Source organism: Macadamia integrifolia, chromosome 12 (genome assembly GCF_013358625.1).
Source record: "Macadamia integrifolia cultivar HAES 741 chromosome 12, SCU_Mint_v3, whole genome shotgun sequence".
In the NCBI taxonomy this organism is placed as follows: Eukaryota; Viridiplantae; Streptophyta; class Magnoliopsida; order Proteales; family Proteaceae; genus Macadamia; species Macadamia integrifolia.
This window is the reverse complement of record NC_056568.1, coordinates 24,082,198-24,098,981: the sequence shown is the minus strand read 5'-3', so window position 1 is coordinate 24,098,981 and position 16,784 is coordinate 24,082,198. Positions and strand designations below refer to the sequence as shown.

The following is a 16,784-nucleotide window of genomic DNA, read 5'->3' as shown; positions in this document are numbered from 1 at the left end:
TTGATCACTAATTGAAGACATGCTACTATTGACTCAAATGGCTGGTTTGTTTTCCTAATGCATATAACTTGCATAAATTAACCCTAATAATATTTACACACAGCAGAAATCTAAGCATGGTTTCTTATTTCGCCCTCCAATTTCAATCACAAAATCAACCCAATAGCTAGAGAATAGAATCCCAAAACCATAAATTAATTTCATTTAATCAAGTCTAACCATTTGAATAGAGATATAAACTTTTTAAGAAGGAAGAAGAACCCTAAAAACCCTGAGTAAAAAGAACCCTTAAATACCTTGGACGGACAAGTCGTTGGAGAGGAGAGGTTATGAGAATCGCATGTTGGTGGGGAGATGGTATGAGAATCACAAGCCGGTGGGGAGATGGTATGAGAATCGCACGCCGGAGGGGAGCGATTAAGTTGTAAGTTTTCTTCTTCTTGGTTTAGGGCTTTCCTTGTTCGTATGAGTGAAGAGTGAGAGTGAGAGTGTGGGTTTAGAAGAAAAAGGGAAAGGGAGAGTAATATTGTCCTCTCACAATAGCTGGGGGTGTTTTGGATATTTTGTAAAAAAACTAATAGAAATTCTATCACTTAACATGGTTGGCTAACGATAGGGACTGATTTGAAATTGTTTGAATTTTTAGGTGGTGTCTTTGGTGTTTCAAAAAGTCCAGGGGAGGACCAAAGTTCAGGGGGTGGCAATACAATTTTCTCTAAAGAAAATTAGGGTAAGAGATCGCTGTTTGGTGGCATGGCCCAAGCACCAGAAGGACAATGAGAACATGTGTAAAGGCAACAACATAAATGAGAAATTTCATTTCACAAGGGATGGGGCAAAGTAATTATATATCCCTGTGTGGGGGTGCAAGGGCTATGCGGTCAGACAACTTTCTTCTTTTTTCAAATTTTGTTAGTAATGTCTATTTATTTTGGATAAGTAGGCTCAGGAAGCGTTGAACTCCATGACTTTTTAGTTGTTATGCATGATCCAAATAATAAAGCAACAAGGTGAAAACCCACGTGACCAAACTTTAAGTTGGTGGTTGACCCAACTGGTCTAATTCTGGTACCATGATCAACCAATTCGGTGTAACGCTTTATGTCTTTTAACATAACATCTAATTGGAATGTTTTTAAAAAGGAACAATGAACATTTGGCAACCTTATGGCCAAGGATTTTTATATTGTTATATTTATATATGGATAACCATTCTAACTACCCCAAATTTTGTATTAAAACTAACAATAGATATGTAGGAGAGCTTAAATTAGCCAAGGAGATTATAACAAGAAAACAATCTATAAGTCGGATAAGATGTATATTTTACAACATTCTAGTTTATCTATCTTTTCCCTTGTTTGAACAAAAAAAAATACATCTAATTTTCAAGTTTAGTCACAAGACCATTGTTGCAATGCAACCATCAAGTCAGTAATGGTGTCAATTTGAGATCGGAATTGAGAATCGTCTTAGCGTCATCATGTTAAACCTGGAATTGGGCTATCGATTTAATAGTTGGGACAACTCTCATTTTGGAGAAAGATCCTCTCCAATGTCAACCATTTACCTTCCACCTCTCCAATGGCTGGGACAATTAATTTGGGCATGCATTCCTTTTTTTTTTTTTTTTGTTAACCAAGGTGTCAGGGCCAGCTTACACACACCTCGACTAATCCTCAGGGAGACTAGCACAGCAATCCACCGCCACGGTCTCCACTTAAATCGTAGATGCACATATATGGAATCGAATCTGAAACTGTACATCTATCCACACAATTCCCAATTCGTCTTAATCGTCTAAGTAACCCACGGATGGAGTTGGGCATACATTCCTAGGTGTTGGGATGCATGTCCAACTGATCCCAGCTGTTCAATGATTGGGAGGTAAATGATTAGACCCCAAATCGTTGAAGAAGGACTGATTCCTTTGTGTTCTTGTTTTGGAACAATTAATAATCAGAATAGGTTGATTTTGTATGGATTTTCCAGCAATTTCAAACTCAAAAGGCCAATTAGGAATTGAAATTGCCAAGATCATTTAAAATCCATGTATAAGGTAAGATATAAGCCATAAGAGGAAGGGTTACACTCATTGAGTTATTCATAGGTATTAGTTATGGAATGACCACATAGATCATAACTGATTATAACCCAATAAACTGTTTTGATTAACATCCTTAAAGACAAGTCGAGGTTTAAAAATCCAAAATCAGACATTGGATCAGCTTCCATCAATTTTGATTGGAACATGATCAAAATCAACCTTTGTTATAAAATGTAAAATAAAAATTATATATAAAATATATTATTATTAAATTTAGTAAAAAAATTAAATAATTTATATTTTATACAGTCATACAGTGTAATGATTATAAAAGTATATTTTTTAAGTTCAAAATTCTTATTTTCTTTCCTTTTAAATTTTAGAAATTCAGTATCACTCCCCTTGGCTTATATTTACTAAAATTTCCTTATTTTTTCATTTTTTTATTGATACTCCCTTTACTTTTGGACTTTTACATTTCTTTCTCACTTGTACTTTTTAAATGTCTAAACTACCCCTCTAATTTTACCTGTAACTGGTTAAACCTTTACCCCAAAAAAAAAAAAAAAAAGTAACTAATTAAACCAAGTGAAAACAGTGGAACCGATTTGTTCCTCCACCTCCATCGTTCATTGACCTTCTTCTCCCCCTTGGCCGGGATATGCTCAGCCACCCGAGGAAGCCCAACAGAGACCTCCAAACCTTAATCGTCAGTGACCTGCTGCATCAATCTGTTGGCATCTCCTTCAGGGGGTCGACAAATAAGTTGCTTCCGGCCATAGATTTCTCCATGAACTCCGCCTGAACCTCCATGGTCACAAACTGTTTCTCGAACTGGTCCATCTTCTCCCACATCTCATCAGCTTCTCTGTGTTTCCCATGGTGATGAATTGTTCTTTCAGTCGATGATCTCTCTGTTGGTGTTAGGACTTAACCCTGAAATGGAAGTTGATTGGATTTCCAGCAGCTGAAGGCCAACAAACTGTCAGGGGGGTTGCGGACAAGGAGGGGGAAATGGGGAAATGCAGAGGCGTTGGGATCTCCAGCCCATTTCGCTTTTTTTATGGTTCTCTTGTATCTGTATAGATGGTATCGGGGCTGGAATCATGATTTTCACAACCTTCCTTAAATTGTTCTCTTGAATTTGTAGCAACGGAATCGGAGAGGGAATCATGGTTTTAACAACCTTTCGTTAAATTTAAGGCTATTTGAACATAGATCTGGGAGCAACATTTCTTTCTTACGATTTAACTCTATTATGTTCCTTCTCTTTCTCCCCTTCTAGTGCTCCCATTCTTGGATTTTGATTCATATGGGTAGTTTGAGGTAAATTAGTTACTGATTATAGTTGAACCGGTTTCTCTTTTGGTGGGTTGGTGATTGCAAGGTTTTTCTAACTGTGTAAAATAATTTTAAGTGTTTTGGGTTTGGGATTGAAACCCTAGAAATTATGTCCCTTATTTGCTTTGATGATTAGTTTTATCCCGCTGGAAAGGTGTTCCGTACTTTCGTTTGATCAAATTGCAGACATGGAGGGAAGAATGAGGAGATCGAGGAAGAGAGGTTGTAGAGGGGTTGGTGCCCGGAGACAGAGACCCAGGGAAGTTGACTAGGTTTGACGCTGTATGGTAATCGGTTTTGTTATTTTTGTGTTTTTGCAAGAGATACGCCATTAGGATAGCTTGGATCATACTGGTGTAGGGTTGGTTTCGGACTTCTTTGAAGTAGAAGAAGAAAGGGAAGGAGGGTGAGAAAAGAAAGGGGCAGAGAGGTGCAGAACAGGTTAACAAGGCAGAAGGAGGGGGTAATTTGGGTATTTAAAAAGAGCAGGGGAGAAAGAGATGTGAAAGTTCAAAAACTGGGGAGCATCAGGAAAAAAATAAAAAGTAAGGAAATTTTAGTAAATATGAACCAGGTGTAGGGGAGTGATGGTAAATTCCTCTTAAATTTTTTTTTTTGCAACTAACCATAGCCTAAACAATTAGGGCCTGAAATTCCCTTCATCCTTCCCAAGCTATTGGATGCACATCTCTTAGAACACCTTTGCGGATTTTGTGAAGTTGTGGGTATAACCTAAGGGTGTCAATTTGTAATCGAAACCGAAGACCGAATCCAAAATCGAGTTGAATTAATCGAACCGAATCAATGGTTTAAATTCAATTTATATGAGTATTAATGTCGGTTCAGTTCTGTTATAGTTTAGGGTATAAGAACCGTCGGTTCAAACTAAATTGATTGGTTTGAGTAGGGATGTCAATCGGTCAGGCCGATCCAGTTTTGATCCGGCTTAATCGGGCTTGAAGATTTCAAAGGTTACATTGTGTCCGCCCATTTAACCAATCGGACTTAGTTATTGAGGGCATGGTACTCTTCATATTCGGTCGGTCGGCCTCGGGCTATAATCAGACTACCTTAATTGGGCTTTAGTCGGGCCTTAATCAAGCTACGAACATGTTTAATGTTAAACGGGTTTTAACTGATTTTTAAACGTGCACTCTTTAAAATGTGCTCTTATATTCCAGCCCACTCATGCAAGCCCCAAAAAATGACAATAAATCAATAAATGATACCAAACATAACCATTATTTAAAATGTGAGCATGTCTTTACTTTTTAGTTTTTACTCTTTAATTGAGGGGGTAAAATAGGTATTCTACAATCATTAAAGGATCGGACCAGGCTGGTGCACAATAGGCCAATCTCAGTCGGGTGTCATTCGATCGGTCTCGGTCGGGCGCCCGACGGTCCAAGTAGCAAAATCAAGACCGACCGTTTGTAAACGGGCCGGGCTAAGCCCAACACGTTTAATAAATGGTCCGGACTGGGCCAGTCTATAAACGGTCGGTCCCGATTGATTTAGTCGGGTTGGACCACAAATTGACACCCTAGGTTTGAGTATATGAGTATTCATCTTTGTTTTTGTTTTTTTTTGTTTTTGCAATTTGTTGCACATATTCACATGCTAAGATAATTTTAGAGTTGACAATGACCATAATGTCTATAACTTGAGCCCATTATTTGTCTTTGGTCCATCACAATCATGGTCCAAGAGTGGAACCATTTATATAACCGAATTAAAAGTGAGTTACAAAATCGAATTAAAACCGTATTATAGAACTTAAGAAACTGAAATTGAGCCGAATCGAATTAAATTGGCTTGAGTATCCAAAGATGGAATCGAGTCGGTTCTCGTTTCGGTTTACCTCATCATCCTCTTAACCAAACCGGAAAACCAAAACCTAGCCGATTGACGCCCTTATATGACCTCAATAATTCACACAAGGCTGCTTGTATATATGTCAATACTTCTAGATTTCTTCTTGGATGTTATGTTCCTATAGTTTATGGCTTATGCCCCCGGCATCTACTGTTTTAGTAAGTTCATTAATAAGAGAACTTGCATGGTGCGTTAAGTAGACAATCAACACTTTATTATAATCAGTCATAACCAGTTAGTCTTTTTGTATGGATCCTTACATCTGTCCTTGCTTGAAACCTCCATGTAACCGACCCCATTGAATTGTAATAGGGCATTGATTGTTGTTGTTATATTAAACCGAGAACTTGTGGAGATAAAGACTAGAGGGATTTCTCCCAGTGATACTAACAAAGATGCCATTATATGAGAATTTCTTGAAGACATCTTCCGAATTCACCATGGATTCACATGAAGATGTGAAACAAGTTGAGGATTGGCCAATGGACTATGGGATTTTTTTTTTGGTGTGTGTGTGTGTGAGTATTGAGATGCTGTGATTGCTAGAAAAAAGAATATTGAATATTTTAATTTCTAGTTGGATCTTTCCTTTTTTACAAAGTTGGAAGTTGTTGAAACTCTATTTATTGAGATTGCCTATACTTGGAATTAAATAGAAAAATCCAAGAAAGGAGAGCAAGGAACAACTGGTCACCGTCTCCCTCTCTTCCTCTTAATGATATGGGTTTTAAAAAGACACTGTTATGTGTTTAGGAGCTTGTATCCAAGGAAACACAAAGTTATAAATATGAGAAAGACTTTCTGATCGCGTGGAGACTTTGCATTTGTGAAATTTTAGGTAACAATCGAAGCCCTATTTTCGGTTTTGCTTATAAATAATTTGTTTCCCCTATTTGATTCATATCGCTTCTACAAATGCCTTTCAATGAGTTATAAAAATATAATCTTGCATTATTATCTAAGACCTTAGATATGTCTTAATATCCATTGGACCATCTCAATTTTCCTTATATTTAAACCCTTAGTGGTATTTCATGGGCTATCCCACTATATTTCACAACATCTAGATACTAAATTATAAAGAGCAAGCAAAATGAATTCATTGTTAGCCCAACTCAATAAGATAATTACAAAAAGCGTGCACATAGTTTGTTAAATTTAAGGATGTCAAACGGGGATGGTTTCTCATCGGTTCCAGTTCCAAGGGGGTCAAAGCCCAGAACTGTAACGTATTTAAAACGGTCCAATTAATAATTGAATGGTTCGGTTTCGATGCCCTAACGATTTTGGGTACTCAAAAGTTTTAAAAATTTAAATTTCAAGTGTTTATTTGTAATTATGACATAATAAGGTTCCAATTCGTTAACGGTAATAAACCATCAAAGTGTCCACCACTTAAATATAGTGTTACTTTGAAGCATAACCCTTGGTTTTCATTGTAATATGTTAAAACTATTATATAAATTATAATTGATTAGTATTAACTAACCCTAAGTAAACAAGGGGAGATGATTCCTTGAAAGGTAACATGGTCAATGGCATTTGCGCAGAAGCATCAAAAGGATGGGGCTATTATTTTAGCACATGAACCAAGCAGCCTTTCAGGTTTCTTTTTCCCATAAATAAATTATGTAGTTTATTTGACAAACTGGGAAAGGGATAAGACATATGTTTCTTCTCTGCAGTGAGTTCGGCGATGTAGTGAGAATCGGATGGCCTAGACGACCTCAGGGCATGTGTCTGGATGCTCTCGGCCATCTGATGCTCACCGCACCGCTGCACTCATTGCAGAGAATAACCGCTCATTTTTTTCAGATCAAGTGAGACTTCAACGCACACTTGGGCTTTGGTCTTGCCTGAGAGTTGGTCACTTGATCAACTCCTCTCAAGTGCATTGTTACTTGGTTTGCACTAATTTCCTTGCTTTCCAAGAAATCTCACCTTGGGCCCCTATTGATTCCTTTGTGGGCCTATACTTTGTCCTATGTTGGTCTACTATGTAATGGCCAATAGGCCCTTGAACTTGAACAGAAAAACAGAAAAACAGAAAAATGTGAGTCTTCAACATTAGAAAAAAATTGTCATTTTTCTGGCCAAGTCACTGTTAGGGGTGTTAACTGGTTGAGCTCGGTTGGGTCTAATCGGGCTTCACCAATTCCCCAGTCTATTTAATTGAGAACGGATCTACTACTCGTACGATCACCCGATAGTATGAATCAGCGATCAACACCTGTCCTTTTTGTTCTCATATATACCCCTCTTTATCCTTGTAATGGTAGAAAGTGGGACAGGTATTAATTGAGCTTACGTTGTGCAGGTATTATCATGTTTATTATCAATCAATTGATTACCGAGCTTTAATTGGGCTAGGTTAACCGGGCCTTGGAAGGACTACTGAGCCGTACCTCTAAATGGGCCATGCTCATTATGGATCCATGTGCTAGAAAAACACATTAAACCAAAGGAATGTCTGAGTAGAGATTGAAATGTTCATGCTCATTATGGATCCATGTGCTTTGAACATTCCTCTAGTTACGGATGAATCAAAAGAAATTAGAAGTTGGAAAGGGGCAACAATGGTAGGAGTAGGACCAAATAATGAACCTTAAAAGAAAATGCGATCTGCCTTCCTGCCTTTATGGGGAGAGAGAGAGAGAGAGAGAGAGAGAGAGAGAGAGAGAGAGAGAGAGAGAGAAGCACAGCAATATAATGGGATTTGGGAAAGGGAAACGAAGAGGGAAAATGGAGACTTGAGAGGGTAAGGGGCCTAAGGGCATTTTGGGAGCTAGTTCGTCTTTACTCTTAAAGGGTTTGTGCCTTGGGGTTAATTGGGCTAAGGGTTGGGCTCATAATCAGTCGGTGCCTGTCAGGTGATTGATGGATACATGGATACAACCTTTGCACCGGGAACAACCATTTATAACTGGGTTGGACTTGAGCCTGACATGTTTATTAAATGGACCAGACTGATTTTAGGCTTTGATAATCGGGCTCGGTCAGGTCAGCCAATGTAGCCCTGGTAAATAGGAGTTAAATAAAAAAAGAGGTGGAGGTGGAGGTGGAGGTGGAGGTGGAGGTGGAGGTGGGGGAGAAAAGACAAGTAATCTAGGTATTGATAGGTACCAGGGGAGGAGGAGAGGCAGGAATTTACAGAGGAATCAAACATGAATTTTTTTCCTTTGGTGCTGGTTCAATGGGTCACTAAACCAAACAAGACCCATTGAAGAATGACATAGAGACCCCACAAGGAACTTAGGGACCATGAGGGGCCAGCAGGGGGTCCATTAGGTCACACTTATTGCGATATAATAACTACTCTGATGATTATTTATTCAAGAAAATTGAGAGTAAGAGGGTCAAACCAGCAATCTTCCCGTATTTATGCTAGAATCCAACTGCATTGCTGAAAAAAAAAATTCCAAATAAAAACCCTTAGACCTTAGGTAGTAGTTACGAACGTGCGTCTCTATTAAGTGGTCCCAAAAGTGACGTAAAGGGTTAATGTCAAACAAAAACTATTCCCATTTCCCACTCATTTATTGGACAATGAAAAAAAGATGTCACTTTCAAAACATAATATATTTGTGTATTGCATGTTGAACAAAGAGTGCATGTCATGTCTTTTAGTATTCATTCTCTCACAACCATAATCTGCAAATTTGATCTCTTACCACTATTTCCTAGGTTCTCAATCTCAATCATGATTTAAGATCCCATCCTCCCGAAGCTCAAATTTTCAATTTTTTATACTATAATTGAAGATTGACTGTTTGATGGTTGTTGGTTAATGATCTCCAGGAGAATCTGGTAGAGGAAGAGGAGAGAGAGCCTTATCTTATTGCATTTCAAGCCCAACGCCTCCTGGTGTCCTCAAAGAGACAAACAAACTATTTCCCTCCACCCAACACACAACCCTATCTACCAAGGAAAAGCCCGAGTCACTTTTTCATTTCCTCCCCAATCTACTACTATTTTATCACTTTCTCTTGTCAAACCTCTTAAACTTCTCCCTCTCCCTCTTTCTCTCTCTTCTTCTTCTCAGAGAGTCGTTTCGAGGGAGGAGAGCAAATATAAGCACAATCCCCGTCTGGAATTCCATTCCAATTGGCATTTTCTGGTGGTTATCTGGTAAGTCATTTGATCATTTATGTGTTTTTATTGGGTCTTTACAAACCCTCCCGGAGGGAAGAGTGTCTGGCACAACCCTTTTCACTGAAGTTTGATCACTGATAAACGACAAGCAGATGGAGCTGACTTCTGAATTCTCATCATTTATTTATGGCAATGGATTGTGATTTATGCCCGGAAATACCCTTTCCACTACTCTGCCTTTGAAGTCTTTTCTGTTTAGAAGGGAACAGGGGAAGTCTAAGATTGTTGTTACTTATATGATCTGTTATTTGTAGCCTGTAAGTTCTTGTAATACTTAGTTGAAAATGGAATGGGTATGATTCAGTAGAAGGTTCTTGTAAATTTAGTCCCTTCTTTAATTTTAAATTTTAAAATTTTGTTTAATTCATCTGTGGAAACAGGTGGTGAAAATGGCACAGATATTGGCACCTTCAACGCAATGGCAGATGAAAATAGCAAACAACTCAACCAGTACAAGACCCATAACAGCAAAGATGTGGAATTCCTTGCTGTTGAATCAGAAAAAAAGAAATGCTAAAGGCTCTGGTAACTTTAGAGTCTTGGCTATTAAGTCTGAAAATGGCACTATAAACAGGATGGAGAATCTGTTAAATCTTGACATTACGCCCTTCACCGATAAGATCATTGCCGAGTACATCTGGTATATCTTCTTGCTTCTTTACATGATGCTTACTGTTGACAGAACTAGCTTTGTGGTAGTTATTCAACTTATGCTTACTCATATCCAAACTAATTTCATGATGGTTATTAACCATTACGGCAGTTAGATTTTCCTTGTGGCTGCTATGATCACCTATTTCTTGTCCCTCTATGAAGTTATGACTTGTGACTGCAAATAGGCCATTTCACTACTGGTGAAGTTCCACTGTGCTGCACACAGTGCTGAAGAACTGATTAATGGCCTAATGAACGTAACTCCTCTAGCCCAATACTACTGCTTTCTGATGGTTCACGTACATAACTGACTATTGGTGTGAAGCTGATTTGTCAACCTACCATAACCAAATGATCGAGATCATTGGTGGGTTTAATGTGTGGTTGGCTTTGGCTCAGTGGAGAGGTGTCTAATGGATTCAACTGATCTTATTCATCTTATAAGTGATAAGTGATAACCAGTGTTCCTGAGTTGCATATTCATTGTTTCGAGATTATAATTGTTTTCTAGATATTTGATAACCCAATTAACAATCTAAAACAATAAACTACCCCTGAATTTGAACCAGGATTGGAGGGAGTGGGATTGATCTACGTAGCAAATCCAGGGTATGGTGATTGTTGATTTTTTTGCTGTAGTTAAAGAAGAGGGGGAAAAAAAGGTTCACCCTTCATTTTCAAACTCATGATTTTTCATGTTTTCATGCTCAGACCATCTCGAAGCCTGTACAACACCCTTCTGAGCTCCCCAAATGGAACTATGATGGATCGAGCACAGGGCAAGCCCCTGGAGAGGACAGTGAAGTAATTCTATAGTAAGGATATTGAAGAAAAGAAAATTTATGGTACTATCTTGATATTGAAAATCTCACATTGAATTAATTGTTATTTATACTTCCATTTCACTTCTGTTGCCTACAGTCCTCAGGCAATCTTCAAAGACCCTTTCCGAGGTGGCAACAATATCTTGGTGAGTTGAGCATCCATGAATACTAGCATGGCTTGAACTTCCCAGGAGGGTTGGAATTAATGCTTCAATCAAATCTAATTGTTGCTGCTATGTAAAAATTTTGAAGGTAATTTGCGATACATATACTCCAGCAGGAGAGCCTATCCCAACAAACAAAAGATATAGGGCTGCTCAAATCTTCAGTAACCCAAAGGTCATTTCTGAAGTACCATGGTAAGTTTGCTCTGACCTTGGACTTACATATGCAAAAGAACCTGTATGCCTTGTCCGACAGCATTATCAAATTTCACTCTCTCTCTCTCTCTCTCTCTCTCTCTCTCTCTCTCTTTGAGAATGATACAATCTGGTTGAAAAGCTTGTCCTCTTTTTTGTTTTTCCCCTCCTATTATTTGTAGTCAAATAATTTTTTCATTACCTGAAATTAGGTATGGAATCGAACAAGAATACACCCTACTCCAAACAAATGTGAAGTGGCCTTTGGGTTGGCCTGTTGGAGGCTATCCTGGTCCCCAGGTAATCTTCTTTCATCGGACAATGTTCTTATAGTGAATCAACCCTCATTATCCATTCAGCCTTTTCTTTTAAACATTCTGAAGTTGAATGTCTGATGTTTGTAAGACTATCCAGATGCTAGAAACATTAACAATCTATTAGCCATTTCTTAATATTAATCTTAGGGTCCCTACTACTGTGCTGCTGGAGCAGACAAGTCATTTGGGCGTGACATATCTGATGCACACTACAAGGCTTGTTTGTATGCTGGGATCAATGTTAGTGGTACTAATGGGGAGGTGATGCCTGGCCAGGTTCTTTTCTTTCCCTCTTTCTTATAGATACTTGTATCTGTAAGTATAATGTAAATGTAAAAAGCAAGCCTATGCTAAACATTCCATTGTCCATTCCATGTATCATTCGTCATCCTTGATTTTGTGATATTTTTTTTCAGTGGGAATACCAAGTGGGTCCTAGTGTGGGGATCGATGCTGCAGATCACATGTGGTGTTCCAGATATATTCTTGAGGTAATTCATTTATATCCAGTACAAAGAAGGGAAAAGGACACTTAACAGGAAAAAATGATATATCAGATTTCACAAAATCTGAACACTGATATTAGATATAAAATTGCGTTCTCTACTTTTTCTCTGCAATTATCAGAGGACGAAAATTCATAAAGTTAATTTTGATATCTTTATACTTTCTGTTTCTGAAAACAGAGAATTACTGAACAAGCTGGTGTTGTTCTCTCCCTGGATCCAAAACCAATAGAGGTACTTCACCTCTTCAGATCCTTTTAATTGTCAACCAATTTGAGTAATAAGTTTATTTTTCCTTCTTTCATTTGCACCATGGCAGGGAGACTGGAATGGCGCAGGATGTCACACTAACTACAGGTATGTTGGTATATCTACTTCTTAGCATGCCATTTTACACAGTTCAATCATACTTCTTATGTGTTAAAATACTAAAGAAGCTAAGACTATTGTAGTTACTGAAAAACTGTTTTCACTCTTTATTGATTCATAGTACAAAGAGCATGAGAGAGGATGGAGGCTTTGAAGTAATAAAGAAGGCAATTCTGAATCTGTCTCTTTGCCACAAAGATCACATCAGTGCCTATGGAGAAGGAAATGAGAGAAGGTTGACAGGGAAGCACGAAACAGCCGACATTAAAACCTTCTCTTGGGTATGCTTGCAAATATTAAAACCATTCCTGCAGTTAACAAAAATAACTTAGCAAGTGCCAACCAAGTTTTCTTTTTAAATATTTTCACTGCTTCACTGCTGCAACTTGCAGGGGGTGGCTAATCGTGGCTGCTCAATCCGTGTCGGGCGTGAAACTGAGAAAAAAGGAAAAGGTTTGTTTGTGTGCATTTTCAGTTACACTGCTATTGCTTCTACTGATAATGTAACCACTGCTACATCATGTCTATTGCTGTTTGTCTATGTTAGGTTACTTGGAAGATCGCCGTCCAGCTTCGAACATGGACCCATATGTTGTGACTTCATTGCTAGCTGAGACAACAATAATATGGGAGCCCACACTTGAGGCTGAAGCTCTTGCTGCCCAGAAGTTGTCCTTAAAGGTCTGAAGGAATTTGTTGAAGATGGTTTGAGGGGACTTGAAGACATCATCAGTTGGGATCTCTTAATGAAGTTCCTCTGTTTCTTCTTTGTTTCTTGAGCTCTCTAGGGAAGATCCCCTGTAAATGAAGGTCTGAGTGAGGACTTGGTCATGTTAAAACTTGATGAAATACCTCCAACGGGCTACCATGCTGAGCCCATCAATAGGTTTCTGCAATTTGAAGGCATTTGCATTTTCTTTTAAATATTTAGGCAAAGGGTTGAAAATGAATGTTGAACGATTGATCTCTGGACATTTTGGCTTAGCTATTTTAAGCAATTATGGTTTAGTCAACGCACCCCATAGTGGTAAGGTTGCTCCATGCAACCTAGTGGTTGTGGGTTCAGGTTGAGAAATAGCCTCTCCTCGGAGCAGGAGTAAAACTGCATATATTATGGCCCTCTCCAAACCCCACAATGGCAAGATCCACGTTCTCTACGACATTTTTTTTTTGGTTGACATCACAAACAATGCTAAAAAGACTGACCCCTCTGTATGAATTGTTGAAAGTTCATTAGGGTTTAGGGATAGGGTTGTATGTTCAGGGTCGCTCAAGCTCAAGCTTAGTTGGGCCGAACTAGGGGCCTAATATGAGCCCAACCAATCTAAATGGGTTTGGGTTGGGCTTGATGTGCAACCTCAAACACTTTTATTCAGAAGTTGGCCAATTAGGTGTCATGCAGGCCTGTATGGTGGCACCCAATTAGATCATGGCACTTGGAACCTCCATGGTGTCAAAGTCGTTTCCTATCGGTTTTCACAAACAGGAGGAAAAGTACAAATGCTCTGTTTGTTTTCATGCAAAAAGGCAGAAAAGGAAAAGTTTACTGTAAAATTTGCCAAAGTTGTGAGATGTAAAAATGCATCGACAGAGGAGCTTTCCACCTTAAAGGAAGCATCCACGCGAGGTCAAGTCTATGCAATGGAGGAGCTGCTCTCTAATTGTACACAACCCCATTTAGTTGTCGAGGGATTTTTTATTGTTTGCTTTAATGTATTAAAAAAAAAAAAAAAAATAGAAAATTTGTGGACGATAGGAATAAGACCTTAAGGGTACGTAGAAGGAAAGAAAGAAAAGAAAAAGAAATCCACTCCCTGGCTAACCTACTTTGGGTTTTGAAATTAAAGTTAAAGCAACAGTTTCTTATTAATTTCAAACTGGGAAGAGGTTCTTTCCCTCCTCAATGACCATGAAGCAAAACCAAGAAAGGGATCTTCTTGTCCATTATGATGAAAGAAAACAAACAATGAAGAAATGTACCTTTTCCTCATATTTATAAGTCTCTCCCTTGGGCTTGAAGAGTTAAGGCTCAGGAACTACAGAGATCCTTGAAATTCTCTTTCTTAACTCAGGCAAGGCATGGCTTCTGAAGCACCCAGATCACTAGCATTCTTCCTCCTTATCCTTAATCTTGTTCTGTATGGCATTGTCACCATCATCGCTGGATGGGCGGTCAATTACGGTATCGAACATTCATATCAAACAGGTAATTTATGATTCAATCCAGACTCTACTCAGTATCAACAAATCACAGAAAGTTATTCTCATTTCCAGATATTAAGTCCTCTGAAATCTTAGTATTTCACCAATGACCTTAATGGCAATGCAGCATCTACTTTGAAAATTCCTGCACATTTGTTTCCTATGTACTATCCAATCGGTAACATGGCAACCGGTTTCTTCGTTATCTTTGCACTAATTGCTGGACTTGTGGGTGTTGCAACCTCAATTTCTGGGATCAATAGTATACTCAAATGGACTCTACCAAACTTACTATCAGCAGCCACATATTCTACCACTACATGGTTCCTCACCATTCTAGCTATGGGGTATATATATTTTTGCCTAATTTTATTTAGCATTTCATATGAAACATTAGTTTTATCACAATAGTTGGCTTCTGTTTATCATCTATTTTCAATAAACCAATCTATTTGTGTCGCAGGTTAGCCTGCAAAGAGATTAATATAGGCTTTACAGAAGATACAAAATTGGTAAGTACAGTACTGTTCTTTTACTTTAGCACAAATGAAGACACTCAGTGACTTGCTTGGCAACAGATGCAAATTGGCCTAAGACACAAATTGAAATAAGCATTAGAAACTTACAAATTCCTCAAAATATAAAGAACAATGGACAAGTAAGTGTATACCTGTGCTTATGAATTCTTCTTGTTCTTTAACTGATCTGCAGAGGGCCCTGGAAGTATTAACCATCATTGTGAGTGCGACGCAATTTTTGTGCGTCGGTACAATCCATGTCGGAGTAACAGATGTTGTGCGCCAAGAGAAATACAGCGGTGGGCGAGTTTGAGAGCCAATGGAACAGCATTGCTTGAATTGGTTGACAAACCCATTCCTTACAGTTCATTAATTCTGCTCATTTTCTTCCCTTTGTATGTGTATGTGTAAGAACTATATCAGCTTCCACAGAGCATCTTACCCTGTATATTCAAAATGAATCATGGAAGTTGTGTTTTGTGGCTTTAGCCTTTGCTTTTTTTTTTTTTTTTTTCTCACTGGAAGAAATTTACCCTGAAACAAAGTGGCTGAATCTTCTAATTAGAATATGGTAACAATTTCATGGAGCACCAGCTTTTAATCATCTCAAAAGCTGCCTTGAGTCTTGACAGGATTACATCCCAAGCACCATTTGGCAGAGTTGTTGAGCTTATATGAGAATTTTAACATTTGAAATTGAAGTGTTAAACTAATCTCTGGGGAAAACATGATGAACCCAGTGAACCCCAAGGGGTAGCCGAGTTAGCAAGGGATCTTTGCCTCAAGAAGCGTATGGTTCTGAATTCAACTCCTCTTATCTTCTTGGGGTTACTCACACGGGGTGTTTAGTGCTCTTCACTATTTTCGGTGAAAATTTAATGATTCTCATTCAAAACCCAATATGACTTGATCCATGCCGTTGTGGGGTCAATATAGATCCACGGGACTAGTCAAGCCGAAGACCTGAATACCTATTATTAGCTTAAAAAAAAAAAACACTAACTCTATATAAACAACTGATATGGCTCATACCCTCCATATTGGGTAACATTTTGCTCCCTATTGCACATTTTTTTAGCTGAGAGCTGCACCAAATCAATATTGACATGATTATTAGGATTCTTACTGAATTTTTTTTTTTTTTTTTTTTGGTCTTATTGAAATTGAAACAGCATCTAGAAGCATGGGCCTACATTTCATGGGTTAAATAACCTAGCTTATCAGAACTAATCCAGTCATTGCCTCCCAAAGGTTTTTTTTTGCCTTCTCCATTGCTAGGGTTTCGGCAGAAACCGACCGATACCAATCTGACAGGTCATAGTATCACAACAATTAAGGGCCCGTTTGATAACGTTTCAAGAAACGCGTTTCTGCCGTTTCTGTTTCCAGAAACAGCAGAAACGGAGCAAAAAACGTTTGATAAAACTGTTTCATTTCACTTATTTTGAGAAATAGAAATAGAAATTTTTACTTATTTATGGTTCAAGAAACAACTCAGGCGAAACAAGTTCAACTTGTTTCGCCGTTTCTGGAAACGACTTGTGGCAATTCTTTCACTGGTTACCATCGACTTCTAAAAACATGACTTATCAAACACCTTCAATTCCGTTTCTGTTTCTA

The 16,784-nt window shown here is 38.3% G+C and overlaps 2 protein-coding genes across 2 annotated transcripts; both read left to right on the top strand.

The window, feature by feature from the left end:
- The first annotated feature begins 9,021 nt into the window (after nt 1-9,021).
- On the top strand, nt 9,022-13,368 carry LOC122057031 (glutamine synthetase leaf isozyme, chloroplastic). The gene is made up of 14 exons (XM_042619015.1): nt 9,022-9,391; nt 9,796-10,055; nt 10,639-10,678; nt 10,781-10,884; nt 10,991-11,039; nt 11,146-11,252; nt 11,465-11,552; nt 11,717-11,845; nt 11,986-12,060; nt 12,256-12,309; nt 12,395-12,432; nt 12,566-12,725; nt 12,837-12,897; nt 12,992-13,368. Exons 2-14 carry the CDS (start codon nt 9,805-9,807, stop codon nt 13,129-13,131), a joined length of 1,296 nt encoding a protein of 431 aa, XP_042474949.1. The 5' UTR covers nt 9,022-9,391; nt 9,796-9,804; the 3' UTR covers nt 13,132-13,368.
- A 991-nt stretch (nt 13,369-14,359) lies between these two features.
- Nucleotides 14,360-15,652, top strand: LOC122058391 (membrane protein PM19L-like). Its single transcript, XM_042621061.1, has 4 exons — nt 14,360-14,650; nt 14,774-14,993; nt 15,110-15,158; nt 15,358-15,652. The coding sequence occupies exons 1-4, from the start codon at nt 14,524-14,526 to the stop codon at nt 15,475-15,477; spliced, it is 516 nt and encodes a 171-aa protein (XP_042476995.1). The 5' UTR covers nt 14,360-14,523; the 3' UTR covers nt 15,478-15,652.
- Nucleotides 15,653-16,784: the final 1,132 nt, after the last annotated feature.